Here is a 15484-nt window from a genome sequence, read left to right on the forward strand (position 1 = left end):
GACCGATGTAGTGAATTTTAAGTCTGTGAGAGTCCATTTATGAAAGTTACAAATCGTAAGATGTTCAGTAAGTACTGTTGTAATAATCATAAAACTGTTTACATATATAACTGTACTATTCTTTTGAAAGAAATGTGACTGTAAACTTCGCAAAAAAAAACACAAACACTGATTTTCAATGATTTTTCAATCATTTTAATACAAGTCATTTGCAAAATAAAACAAGACAGCAACAATGGGTAAAAAATAATGCATATACTGTTGTTGTTGTTGGTGATGATGATGATGATGATGATGATGATGATGATGATGATTATGTCAACGACGACGATGGTGATGATAATAATGATGATCACACACACTAATTGTATCGTTGAAAAGGGGTTGGTTTCCTGAATAAGGTTTTGGATATGTAGCTTTCAACTGAGCAATACATAAAGGATAATTGTTTGTTTTAGTGTAAGATCATTATTTATTTCACCGAGTGAGCACCAAAATTTGTATTTCACGAGTGGTGTAGCAATAGAAATATTCACTTTTGCTATCTTTAAAAGAAACATTTATTGATTTAGTTTTATTGTATGCCTTAACTTGGAATTATTTACAAAAAACGCTCCAATTTTGATGCGCACGTCATTTTGGATATGATGTAGTTGAATTTGTGTCCCAGCACTGTCCGCACTGACATTTGATTAGAACCAAGAGCGGTATAGCTTTCAAAACAATGAAAAATATCAAAGTGATATTTTCACTGTTTGAAACTGCTTAATCTCTAAAACCACAGGAAAGCATATTATAATACAGCGTTTTAAAGCTCCTATATGACATCGATTTGATAACACTTTAATTTTTCTTAACTCATAGACTATTTGCCGATATTACTTACAGCTTTTTAAATAGCGGTAAAACAGGGTATGAAACAAACACATACAGCGTGATGGCGAATATCATCATTTGAATGTGGGTATAATAGTTATACAAATGCATTGCTTTTTGCATGTTATGTTACATATGAATGAACAATAAATACATGTATTAATCTGACGACATAATGACTAGAGCCTGTTTTACTGTCTGATTTTCTCACAATTTTCTTTTGACGGAGGTAAAAGCTGGAAAATGAACTACAAGTGAATGAGTATACTCGTCCAGTGAAATTGTAAAATAAACTACACTTGTAATTGCCTTTCTTCAACACATTTAAGGATAATTAGAAACACTGGTGTTATGTTGAAAACAACCATGGTGTACCATGTCTGTGCTGCCGTAAAACAGCAGATAATTTAGTAACTTCAGGAAAATACCATGAACTCCCGTGACTGATGTATATACAAAATGTACTCATAATTGCAATCAGGTCAAACTGTAAAGTCGATGGCCACAAAAGGTACCAAATACAAGTATTCGACGAATGACAACGTTAACTGGAACAATGTGTCACTTTAACATCAAAAGATCCGAAATAAATGCTATCCGAAACAGTTTCCGTTTGTGATGACCTCATTGTGTGACGTAACTATGGCAGTATACACATGTGTGACGACGCGGCAGTATTGAGATTTCGTTCTCCTGTGACACTTTGAGGTTATCTCGGGCAATTCTGAAATAGAGTATAATACTTTGAATGGTTTCTTAGTGTAGTTGTGTAATATTAACCTATTCTCCAAAATGACTTTACGTAGGCATACAAGTTGGCGCGCTTTACTAAAAAGTAACAATTAACTATCATTCTATATCATTTTTAGGCATATAATACAAAAAAAAATATATTGCAATCTAACGCTGAAACAAACATTAATCTCCTGTGTATAAATTAACGTTTGAGCGTTAATGAATGTTTTCAACTATTTCTTTTTCACTATGTCCTATTTTTGTATTCAATCAGTCATATTTTCTTCTGATCTTTATTTTTTTTATTTTTTTTTGGCTATCGGTTGATTCGGACGGTAAGCCTAGACAAAATGGCGACGGTTTTAGTTTTAGCATGATATTGAGACACAACTTGACTAAAAGAAGAAGTTAAAAAGAAAGCCACTCTATAGTTTTTCTCCATATAATTACGCCGAACAGGTATATGTTAAACTTACAATGTAGCACCGCAAGATATTCCTACGCATTCAGCTTGATGACGTCATACTGCCTCTTGCGTGTATTCTTCCGCCATATCGTGGACTACTTCTAACCGATCTCCTTCACTACCGGAGGTTCCCGTGCTGGACCGGGAGGCTGCACTTCCGCCGCTCCTGCGCGCCCATTTAAATTCGTCTCCATCCGGAACGATGTGAATCTCCTTCACATCGTTGGACGAACCTTTTCGCTGTAGAATGTGCTTTTTTACAAATTTGTATAATCGTCCGTCCTTTTTTTCCTGAAAAAATACACAAATGTCATCGTTAGGTCTTGTTTAACTAAGTGTTGAGTCAGTTATTGGTTAGGGCGCACATTCCTTTTAATGGATTATACCAATGTTGAGCTATAATCATTTATCGATCCTAAAACAAAGACAGATGAGCGATTGCAGCAGCTTTGCGGTGCTCTTATTTAAGTTTTGGATTGTTTGCTTAAGGATGTCATCAATGTCATGGCTGCAGACTATCAATAATAAATTGAATGAGATGTACAGGGATTCGAATAAAGATGTCTTATGACAATATTAAAAACGTTGATTGATTTTATACTCTTTCACGAAACTGTTTGCCTAAGGCGGCTTTGGAGAAAATGATAAAAAAAATCCTTGATAGCGACAACTTTGAATACGGCACATCGGAGATAAAAAATACAATGCACTTTTTCAGAATATAATAGGAAACTTATCCTGGGAGGAGGCAACACCCCCCACCTCCTATCAACACTTTAATCATAGTTCGATTTTAGGGGTGGGCGCATGTTCAAAGTTTCACCCCAAAGTTGCGCCAACGTCAAATCCTGGAAAGAACCCTATGATTTATGTAAACACCTTACCTTTTTCACCTTCGGAGTTCCTCCGTCGTTCTGGTCAACAGAGTCCATGCACGTGCTATATGTATCCACCGACTCCTGAAAGTAGACAGGTAACATACTAGTAAGATTTAATACTATTCGTGCAATCAATGTATTAAAAGTGACGCTCTTCGTAGGAGAGTTTAATAATCTGGATTTCTGGTAAATTACGGTCACAATTATTTATATTATATTTTATAAATAAAGAATAAATTAAATAAATGTAACAAACATTTAGATATCATAGTTACCAAATAAACAAAACGTTAGCATAAAACAGTAATTCCCCTGATCGTAATAATCCTTTCAAAACATTTACCAAAGAGAGCTCGAACAACGATGGATTGCTTAATAAATGTATCGAAGTTTTGAGAGTTTTCCCATTGATCTATTAAACCAATACAGATCCTCCATACCTCAAATAAATGACCTCTCAGATAGCTCTTTCAGCACAATTTATCTTCAGCTATCTCTTTCAATGTGGATTGGCTGAAGACAGTTTGATCCGAGGAAGTTTTGAATAAAAACAAGCAATGATTTATTTTGAACAGCATGAATCTATGATACGGGAGAAATTGTGCCAGTTGAAGCATCAAATTATATTTTTCTTTCATTTCCTTTTGAGTTTACTTAAACTGAGATTACCCTTACAATTTTTTTTAAGTTAACATCGGGAATATTCAACAAACTATGAAGTGGAGAACTTGATAGAAGACAAAACTTCGTAAATTTTATAGAAACATTGCAGAAATCAGCGTAATGACGACTGGATACAAGGCTGTTTACTCTCGGCCATTTCAAGCATTTTCATCCTCGGCACGTCAGCCTATCATAACATATTGGTCATAAAAGCCTGAGGTGCCGAGGATGGTGATGATAAAAAGTACCGGAAACCTCCACTTGATGCCGGGGATATTTGATAAAGTGTTGAACGCGTTGGCAACTTAAACACGGTTTAATTAAACTATCCAGTATTTCGTTGAAATTCAATTCAATTATTTCAAAATAAGTGTTGGCATTCCATATGTTGATTTTTAATACCAAATAGCACAATAAGGATAAAATAATGACCCTGTGGCCAAAAATGGCCGTGCCCAAGGAGTCCATGGTTTCCTTTATACTCATATAGTAAAAACTTTGAAAATCTTCCCTAAGACAAGACTTTTGATCAATTGATCTAATGGCTGTTAATTTAAATAATTCAATGTCTTATTCAGTCAAAAATTTACATTTTACAAATTTTCAAATTTCCATTTTTACAAGGGTTTTAGTGCTTTAATTTCTTTTGGATTTTTTTTTCGGGGGGGGGGGGGGTGTGCACATTTTTCATAAACTGTCATGGGATTATAGTGCTTTCGGGTACAGCCATGTGCCTGAGATCGATTAAAGATTGTTTTACAGTCGAAAGATGTGCATGGAAACAAGAAATCAACAACAGCGAAACGACAAATAAACCTTGTTTACCAATGACTGAATAAAGTTGTTACTCAAAACTATCCTGTTGTCAGTCTCGTCAGCCTCATGTTCAATAGTTTCAACAGTCAGAATCTTTGTTTCTTTTTCCTCTTTGTCTTCTCTCGTTATATGATCAGTTGTATTAATATTAGAAACAAACTTTTCGTCACTTTTTTCAGCTCTAAGCGTTGTGTCAGTGTTATGAGTATATCCAGATGTATCCGCGAGTGAATCGTCATTCTCGCTTTCTGTTTCACTATTAACATCGTCCATCACGATTGTTTTTGTTTCATGTATTGTTAAACATTAAACTGAACGGTCTGCCTTGTTTGTGGAATCGAAAAAGTTGCTCTCCATTTTAGTTTTTTCTTAAAGTTGAATGCATTATTTGCTTGCTTAAGATTTACATCTCAGACTAAACTCCACACAATTTTGACATCATTATATCAAAGATTTTGTCATTGAGCGAAACATGTAAAATATGACACATGCTCTCTGCACACTTGGAAAACTTAAGACCAAAGCCAGCTTTGTTATGACCACATCAATACGAACAGAATTATCCCATTAAAATCAAACAACTTTCCTTCTGCGACGTGCTTATAGATTTTACCGAGAACGCACAAGTACCATGCTACCCTCTTAATGGCAGAATCTGCGTCTTGCATCTTCCAATCTAGACTACCCGGAGTATCTAGCAGTCGTTGGAGCGAAATAATGCGATGTTGACACGCTATGAATTTAATGCTATTATGGTATAATGTAACCGAAATGACCAACTTGTGAGTCCTTATCCTAAATTAACCAATACTGTGCTCAATTAATTACCAGGGAAATATTGTACGAATTACAAATTGGGTCATCATTGACAGCGAAGAACAATTATAGACAACATAAATCACTTATTTAATATGATTATAAAACCACTTTAACTTTATAGACGATGCCAGTAGGCTACATTTAACCAATATCATGTTTAAAGACAAAATGGCCAAGACCAAGCAAACACCAACCAGAGATTCCAAATATCCAAAATTGATAAAACAACAACAACAAAAACATTAATATATCAAGACTGTAGTACCTATTGCCTTCCATAGTTGTGTTAAATCCAATTGCCTTTCGATAATCAATGAACGGTTGAGATGTCCTTGATTAAGCAAACCGCTTCTGCAGGAAGTTATTTTGAATTATTTATGATGAAATACAAGACAACACAACAATACCCGGAACTCAGGGGATAAGAGAAATTCGGTCATCGGCAGGGGCGTAACCAGCGATACGGACGTCCGCCCGTGCGTACCAAAAAGGGAAAACTATTTATGCAATAAAGATTGTAGACAAATCTATAAAAAGTTATAGACATGGAGAAGCATTGGATAGGGACCTTGAGGCTGTACATACCGTAGGATTTATTCTCAATACGACTCTCGTCGGTTTTGGTTGTTGGTGTTTTTTTTGCTGCAATGTTTCCAAATGTATTGGTTTATTATATGGCATACCTGATCTTTTAATCTGCATTATCTTTTTTCATCATTTGGCGGTGTCTGCATGTATCACAAATACATATATAAAAACATTTTAAGTCTGCTGCTCGCGACAATGCTTCCCAATGTATTGGTTAATTATATGGCACACATGAACTTTTAATCTGTATTATCTTTTTCATCATTTGGCGGTGTTTAAATGTATCACAACTATTACAGCATTGTCATTCTATACACTACTCTATAGAATTCTGAATCTGCTTTGATATGAAACATAAATCGTTCAATTGAGCAAAGACTTCTGTGACCCCCGCATAGAAAATATCATCTTTAAATCTTTGTAATCTTTCGGCGGATTGATTTGGTCCGTTAGTTAGTCCTTCATTGATTTAGTCCTCAAATGCAGATATATCTTTTCAAAAATATATACCAAGAGAGATTGTTTCATCATACAATGTTCGTACATTCCCGATATGCGATTTTACGTATCAGTCTTTGAGAAAATATTAACATAAGTATATATATATTTTATAATCTGTATGTGTTTTGGAACTTCTATCTTGTTATGTGTACGGTATGAGCGTGCCTTTTCTATACACATGTATCTCACATTGTCACGAGCATGCAGCTCACATTATCACGAGCATGCAGCTCACATTGTCACGACTCACATTGTCACGAGCATGCAGCTCACATTATCACGAGCATGTAGCTCACATTGTCACGAGCATGCAGCTCGCATTGTCACGATCATGCAGCTCACATTGTCACGATCATGCAGCTCGCATTGTCACGATCATGCAGCTCACATTGTCACGATCATGCAGCTCGCATTGTCACGATCATGCAGCTCACATTGTCACGATCATGCAGCTCGCATTGTCACGATCATGCAGCTCACATTGTCACGATCATGCAGCTCACATTGTCACGATCATGCAGCTCACATTGTCACGATCATGCAGCTCACATTGTCAAGACATGTAGCTCGCACGTAACGACTTTTGCTTATACCAAGCGGACTAATATTGATGCAGTGTTACAGCGGCCATGTTCTCAGCGGTGTGTTTAATGTTTTAAATCCTATTGTTATGTCACTCTGGCATTTGCAAAAAAAATAAAGACTACCGAAAAATGTAAGCATTTATCAAGCACAGACGTCAACAACCACACGGTTGCTATTTTGTTTCCAAGGATAATTAACGCAAACTAAAGAATAAATCCTCTTTGGGCCAAACATCAATCAAGTCTGTCCCGGTGAGGTATTTTTATGCCCAATTACTTAAACAATCTTGATTAATTATGTAGATAAGAAGGTCCCTGTTCAATTCTTTAAACTTCTCCCGACCCAGTATTGAGCAATTAATAGCTTCAGTTTTATGGTCACGAATTCATTAATGATTCGCCAGATTTTAAACCAGATTTTCGCCCTTTGTTGTTAAATTAGAATTATTTTAGAAGAATTTATCAAGTAAACAAAAACCTTGTTTACAAATATGACCTACCTGTTTAGCATGCATTTCGAAATGGTTCTAAATATTGACAGAGAAATATTTGTTTACAAATTTGAGGCTTAATATGTTGGATTTAAAACTATTAAAATACCTGACAGAACAATAAATGGGGTTTAAAATATTATCTTATATCCAGGTCAATATAAATGTATTCCAATATATTTACATACGTGGACATTAAATTACTTAAAGCGCCTTTACGTAAATAAAACATCAGTCAATTGTACCCGCCCCCCAGGTCCAGAGAATAGCGGAGACTTTCGGTCCAGCCAAGCCCATGTAAAATCCCCGCCATGCTAGGACAAACTGCTGGTTAAATCCCCGCCAAATGCCCCTAAACCCCGGGGACCCTAGGTAAAGCCAATTCCCCGCTATTTTTGGCGCTAAGGCAAAACCACCGCATTCTTCCGGCACTGCGGGGTCACCTGGAAGGTAAAAACACGGTCCATAGTCCCCCGCTATCCCCGTTATACCCCCGGACCTGGGGGGGGGGGGGGGGGGGGGAGGGTAACAATTGAATGGTGCATAAAATAAGAGTATGCAGTATACAAATATACACAGCAAAACCAGTTCCAATTTAAAGGTAAACAAATATTTATCTATACGATTAAGATCAACAAAACTGTTTCAAACATTCCATTGGCAATGTATTTAAGTTATATGGAATTCTAGTTGGTGTAAGATCAAATCGCTATATTCAAAACAACCCTGGCCATTTTCCATCGGTAACAACCTCGGATGGATATGGACGGTTTACAATGTCAGATTTTTTTTACAATTAACTACGCTGCAAGTAGATCGCAAAATAATTTTAATTTAGCCGTTAAATTTAATTACTATACTCTTGGGAATCTTAATTGTTTATGCAATAATACACTTCACTTGCAATCAGTTTAAAATATAAAAAATGGACGTTAAAACACAACAATTAACTAATATTATTATTACTTAAATTTTAACGAACTTTATACTTCTATTGATGTACCGGCATGCATCTTGGGTTGTTATGGAAGGAATGCAATCAATACTGATATATCATCCAGTTGGAAAAAAATAAAAGAAAACATCACCAAAGAAAACATAACCATAAAAATTATCTTCTTTATTAAATCTTTCCGGCCTTTAGGACCACCCTTTTAAATTAATTATTTTGCATCAATACGTCAAAGCATACATATTTTCTATTCAGGTTGACGGCTGTCCCAGCTTAAGACCGCTTAAATTACACTAAGTCATGAATGTTTTCGTTGTATTTTCAATAAAACTGCACTTATATAACTCCAATACGCATCTCATTCGCGTTAACTTTTATGGGAAAAAGCAATCTCCCATGAAATGCTCTTAATCGATATTCGATCACCATCATTGTATGGTTTTAGTGCAGATACGTCGGTGATATTTAGTTGTTTACGCTTGATTCGTGTTGTCATGATATGTAAACGTCAATGATTTTGTTTGCATAGTGTTGTTTACATGTCAGTCCATACATAAAATATGAACTTCAGGCCATACTCCTCAATTGCCCCATCGTGAATTAGAACGTGCTTTATAATTTAATAGCATTGTTATAAATTAAAATCCGTTCATTTTATGCACTTTGCATTGATCATCGATGCAATTTCGAAATGAAATCTATAAATCTATTTTATAATACCAGGTAAAAACTTTTATTTTTAATGAATTTCTTGCACTGAAAAAATCTGTTTTAAATAAATATGCATACAGTCGAACCTCGTTGGGGTGCGGGTATGCTAACCTTCAGTATAAAGAAGTCGGTCATTTATATAAATTTCGAGCCAACGATGAATTCGACCCAAGCGACTTCGAGCCAACAGGGTTCGACTGTATGTATGTTACATTGTTTTGATATCATTAAAAAATGCCTGTCTTGTCTGCATATATTTTTAGAGCTGTTGCATCCCCACACGGAACAATTCAGAATTACTTTGAAAAAGAATGACATTGAATAGTTATTAAAGCTATGGTATTTCACTTGTCTGGACTTCTTTCGTATGATCTTGCTATACCAATAACATGTTTTTCTGTTTAGATGTAATATTCATATGAACTGGTAAAAAATGTACGGAAAAATAAAAATGTACGGAAAAAATCACACCCACGCACGCTTGCATTTTCTGTCAGCTAAATCATTGTACAGTACTGAACTAATTTGGATAAACTTACATCTGAGTACAATTCAAACAAACTACCCAAACTTTCCGTCAAGGGAAGGTATAAAGACGCCAACGTATAAATGAAATGAAAACCCAATCGTATTAGCATTGAAGTTCAACAACCATAAACGGACCAAAGGCGGGTGCACACTCGGCGTCCCTCCCCCTCTCCCATGTATATGCATATGCTAATATAGAAAAAGGAATTCATATAATATACCAACATGCACCATATTTAACTAAAATTAATTCGCCAAACATTTCTTGGAAGGGGGAGGGGGGGGGGGGGGCGAAACCACCCGTATAACATTTAAAAGTCAATTATGTTCGGATCCAAGTTGCGCCCCCTCTACCGATTTAATCCTGGAGCTGCCCCTGCCAGTGCCGTAGGCATTCCGGTTAATTGTGGTTAATTATTCCGCAGTTCAAATAGAAGTGTCAGTGTAGCGTTAAGGCAATAATTCCATTATGTCAATAAGGCATGTCATAAAATATGTAATATAAGTCAGACAAGGTAATCCTATACTTAAGAATGTTTCTAAAAATAAGAAAATTCAATGAAAGTTGACAAAAGGTTAACAGATTGTAAATATTTTGCAAAGGAATTATCGACTTAATCCTATTTTAACAATGACGTATTGAGTCATAATATTTTCATTCTATTATTATTTGGAATGTCAATTTTGACAGTGAACTCTAATTACGAATTACAAAATTACAATCTTATTTTCTTAAGCAGTTGGTAAACAAGATCCATGGTAGTAAATATATATTAAGTATTTACGTATGATTCATTCCAGTGTCTATGGAAGGTCAAAAAGTAAAACCGTATACATAAACAGGTTATGCATTTTGACGTAATATATCATATAGATATCTATATGGTAAAATTTAAACGATTTAGAAGGACGGAGCGAGCGATGTGAACAAGCCCTTCTTGGTCATCAAGAGTTTACAGAATATGTTCTAAATGTCTAAGACTAGTGTTACTTGATTTCAGCGGGTGGGGAACCAAATTATGAAGTCATGTCTGTTAAAATCTTAACAATTAAGTATATTATTTATTGAATGATGGTAGGCGATTTTATTGGTAGGAAAAAAGGTTATAATTTACGTTATTTGAGGATATTATTTTAATTTAAAACAGTGTATAGCTAGCCATGAAAAGTCTAAAAATGAATATCATTTCCCGCCTGCTATCTTATAATATATAAGCAATAAATAAAAAAAATATAAAAATAATAATGTTAAGATCTATTTGGATTACGCTCGAATTATTTTTAAATACGGACAAATATTCCGAGCCGAGAAATTATGATTTCTTCAGCTGAGTGCCATGAACAAAACATGTAACTGAATATAATATTAATCGTAGATGCTTATAAACGAATATATTATTGAATATAACTTTGTTTTTAAACATGTTCGTTACGGAGTAAAAAAAAAATGTGGAAAAGACTACAATCCCAACCAACAAATTGTTGGGATGGATAATTCTAGAGGATGAAATATCCCATCCTTAGTCAAGACAACCACCACGTACCTCCATTCTTAGAGGGCTTAAAGTTAAACCTCACACATAAAGCCATAATAATAGACAAGTATTCTACTCAATTAAACCACTTATCGTATACCATAGTGTCCTCCGTGATGAACATCCCTTCCTTCCGCTCGTCCCCGACCCTCTCCCCCATTATTCTCGCTCCCTCCCTTCACCATTCCCAACCCGATTCCTGACATACTAGACCGAACGTCCCCTGTCGAAACATAACCTTTACCCGACTCCTCCCCTCATCCATATCCCATCTAAGCATACCAGATATGTATATGGAAAGTCACATGGGCATGAAAACATATCCAAACACCCTTCTGCTATTCCAATACTGCTCCCTTCCGCCCCAACCACCCAAACATCAACCACCCGCATGCCATAGATAGAATATACACGGTATTATGTACACACAGATTTACACCCTTTTCCCATTAACGCCGACCAGCCCCCTCCCCCCCCCCCCAACAGTTTCACCCCATCTCAAACACAAGCCCGATTGTCTAAATACCATATGTCCGGAGTAGGGCAACTTATCCCCACTGCCCACTGAGCCCGCTCCGCCTCAACCCCCCCAAACAAATTCCAACCCGTCACCAACTTCCCTATCACAGAAGTTCACTTACCGGATATGGTATGTCCTCAGTTATAAAGTACCCCATTCCCATCTTGACCACCTCCGTGTTGTCTGACACTGATCGCGACTTCCTGCGCATCCTTGGTCCCTTGTACCCTACTTCCGGTTGAATTGTATACACACAAATTGTGTGTTTTTTCTCTCTCCGTCTTTTTGTTCTTATGTTATTTTTACTACTCTTTTATTTTCACGTTTTCTAATAATTATTATATAAATATAAGTCAATCTTTTTTGGCGTTATTTCGTGTCTGTCAAACTGTCTCGCTTTTCCTTTTCTTTTCCTTTTCCTTGTCGCTATATTCCAATTATCTAGATTTATGTCTAACAGGGAGGTCACACTTTACCTTTTAAGTATCTTTAAAGTGTTTAATCACAGTACAGAAATACCGAACAATAAATGCGTAAATCTTTACCATAAAAGTATGGACTGTCACACGGTGATGACACTTATTAAAATGTTTATCCTCTTAAGAACTCTTTAAAGAATTGTGTCCACTCAACGAATAGTTGCAACACTGTCTGACCGATAGTTTCGATGTTTATTTAATCGTCTAAGACATTTGATTAATCAAAATCGATATTGAACGCTCAGTGGTTTAAATGTTCCCAGGGTACTGAGTTTATTTCAATTATTTTATTCACAAAACACTTCCGATTTCACAGCTAGTGAACAATTCTCTTTCATTAAACTATTATGTATGTTGAACGAGAGGTTTCCTTCAATCAATTATACCGTTCAATATAAAGCAAGAAACACAATAAAAATGAATTGCAAACTTTAAACAGTTAGGATTGCAAATTAGTTAATTATTTACGCAAGAAAATCGTTCGATCCAATTTTATGACAAATTTCCACGAGACGACTTGACCCAACACCTGATAAGCACAGCCTAATATGGAAAGTTATTTCACCTCCCAAAGCCTTCTCTGTTCACACTACTTGTAAGATTCACTGTTCGATTTATCTGTCTCCAAAGTCCTTTTCACACGTTAGGAAGATAACCAACAAATTTTACACCCAAAATTATACAAATTTTGGTAACTTTTTTTCAACGACCGTTTGTAAGGTCTGTCAAGCTAGTATTTGAATAACTCGTTCAAATATTGACTTAAATTGACTAATAGCTTTAAAATAATCATATATCGAAAAGTCTCTCAGATTTTCGGATAGAAGAATGTCCCCCGCAGTGCCGTACGGGAGTTGTAATGTTTAAGCCAATGAAATAAATTGCAATTGGCAATGAATGAATTAACCATGTAATGGTTGTTAAATATTTCTTCACAGATCATTTGAGCTATTCTGTTTAATTGTTTATGGGTGTTCAATGCAAATGTTAATGGAAAACTGCCATCTCAGCTAATATATACAGCCGAGAGATAGTTAAAATGGGACTTAAATCATACACTGAAACCATCAAACTTATCTGAACGCTTGTTTCACAATAATACTCGATTAAAATAGATAAGGTCGGCATTACAATTAAACCAATTGATGTGTTCTTCTCTCTTTTTCTAATATATTTGTTTAAGGCTGCACTCTCACAGATATGCCAATTTTACAACTTTTTTATTTTTTGTCATGGAAAGAGCAAATTTTTGCGTAAATATCTGTAAACCAATGATAAGAGATTGCTGACAAAAAAATCAGATCTCAGAAATGCATATTTCCGTATGAAAATTAATGTTTTATGGCTTAAACCGTTACTAGCGCATACAATATCAATTTTTAAACGTAAATATTAAAATATGCTATATAAGTTTTTGTCAGCAGTCTTATATAACTGGTTTCACAGCATTTTCGCAAAAAAATGGCTAGTTCCAAGACAAGAAATAAAAAAGTTGTCAAAACGTTCAATCTGTTCGCAAAAATTGGCTAGTTCCAAGACAAGAAATAAAAAAGTTGTCAAAACGTTCAATCTGTGAGAGTTCAGCTTTAAGGTTGCATGTCCAAAGAGATTAGGGTTGGTAGGTGGTATTTTGTTTAATTACTTTATAATTCTTTCGTGCGAGATTTCTGTTACCTATAAATTAATAAAATATGCTCAAGAACACCTATACATTCAGTATTGGCATCACTGGTATTGTTAAAAGCCCAAAACACTTCATTTTTGACACTTTGAAACGAAAAAATAGGGCAAAAAAGGGAAGGTCGGGAAACCTGAAACAAACATTTTTTTTACGCATAAATATAAATCAAGTAAATTATCAAAAAAATGAAACGAGAAGAAAGATGATTTATGCTGTGAAAAAGCCTATGAATGTATACAATACATGCATCCCGAAACTATGGAAGCGTACATGGTACCTACTGATAATGTGATGATGTAGTACTGTTGACTTGTTATGGAAGCTGATATGGTTCATACGGATTATGTGATTATGTAGTACTGTTGATTTGTTATGGAAGCGTATATTGTACATACTGATGATGTGATTATGTAGTACTGTTGATTTGTTATGGAAGCGTATATGGTACATACTGATGATGTGATTATGTAGTACTGTTGACTTGTTATGGAAGCTGATATGGTTCATACGGATTATGTGATTATGTAGTACTGTTGATTTGTTATGGAAGCGTATATGGTACATACGGATGATGTGATTATGTAGTACTGTTGATTTGTTATGGAAGCGTATATGGTACATACTGATAATGCGACTATGTAGTACTGTTGACTTGTTATGGAAGCGTATATGGTTCATACGGATTATGAGATGATGTAGTACTGTTGATTTGTTATGGAGGCGTATATGGTACATACGGATGATGTGATTATAAATTACTGTTGATTTGTTATGGAAGCGTATATTGTACATAATGATGGTGTGATTATAAATTTCTGTTGATTTGTTATGGAAGCGTATATTGTATATACTGATGATGTGACTATGTAGTACAGATGAGTTGTTATGGAAGCGTATATTGTATATACTGATGATGTGACTATGTAGTACAGATGAGTTGTTATGGAAGCGTATATTGTATATACTGATGATGTGACTATGTAGTACAGATGAGTTGTTATGGAAGCGTATATTGCACATACTGATGATGTGACTATGTAGTACTGTTGATTTGTTATGACATACTGGTGGTGTGATTACGTAGTACTGTTGATTTGTTATGGAAGCGTATATTGTACATACTGATGATGTTATTATGTTGTACTGATTTGTTATGGAAGCGTGTATTGTACATACTGATGATCCGATTATGTAGTACTGTTGATTTGTTATGGAAGCGTATATTGTACATACTGATGATGCGAGTATGTAGTACTGTTGATTTGTTATGGAAGCGTATATGGTACATACTGTTGGTGTGATTATGTAGTACTGTTAATTTGTTATGGAAGCGTATATTGTACATACTGGTGGTGTGATTACGTAGTACTGTTGATTTGTTATGGAAGCGTATATTGTACATACTGATGATGTGATTATGTTGTACTGTTAATTTGTTATGAAAGCGTGTATTGTACATACTGATGATGTGATGATGCAGTACTGTTGAATTGTTATGGAAGCGTGTATTGTACATACTGATGATCCGATTATGTAGTACTGTTGATTTGTTATGGAAGCGTATATTGTACATACTGATGATGCGATTATGTAGTATTGTTGATTTGTTATGGAAGCGTATATGGTACATACTGATGATGCGATTATGTAGTACTGTTAAT

General features: G+C 35.2%; 1 protein-coding gene across 2 annotated transcripts; it reads right to left on the reverse strand.

Annotated features, from left to right (window-relative positions):
* Nucleotides 1-158: 158 nt before the first annotated feature.
* LOC128212852 (uncharacterized) lies at nt 159-12971 on the reverse strand. 2 transcript variants are annotated; one of them, XM_052918245.1, is made up of 4 exons: nt 4444-4994; nt 2962-3036; nt 2088-2368; nt 159-1600 (listed from the first exon to the last, which is right to left on the reverse strand). In XM_052918245.1, exons 1-3 carry the CDS (start codon nt 4705-4707, stop codon nt 2132-2134), a joined length of 576 nt encoding a protein of 191 aa, XP_052774205.1. In that variant the 5' UTR covers nt 4708-4994; the 3' UTR covers nt 159-1600; nt 2088-2131. The 2 variants fall into 2 exon arrangements, with proteins under 2 accessions (XP_052774205.1, XP_052774280.1); XM_052918320.1 differs by lacking the exon at nt 4444-4994 and adding an exon at nt 11785-12971 and having other exon boundaries at nt 160-1600.
* Between the last annotated feature and the right edge of the window lie 2513 nt (nt 12972-15484).

This window comes from Mya arenaria, chromosome 1 (assembly GCF_026914265.1).
Source record: "Mya arenaria isolate MELC-2E11 chromosome 1, ASM2691426v1".
NCBI lineage: Eukaryota > Metazoa > Mollusca > Bivalvia > Myida > Myidae > Mya > Mya arenaria.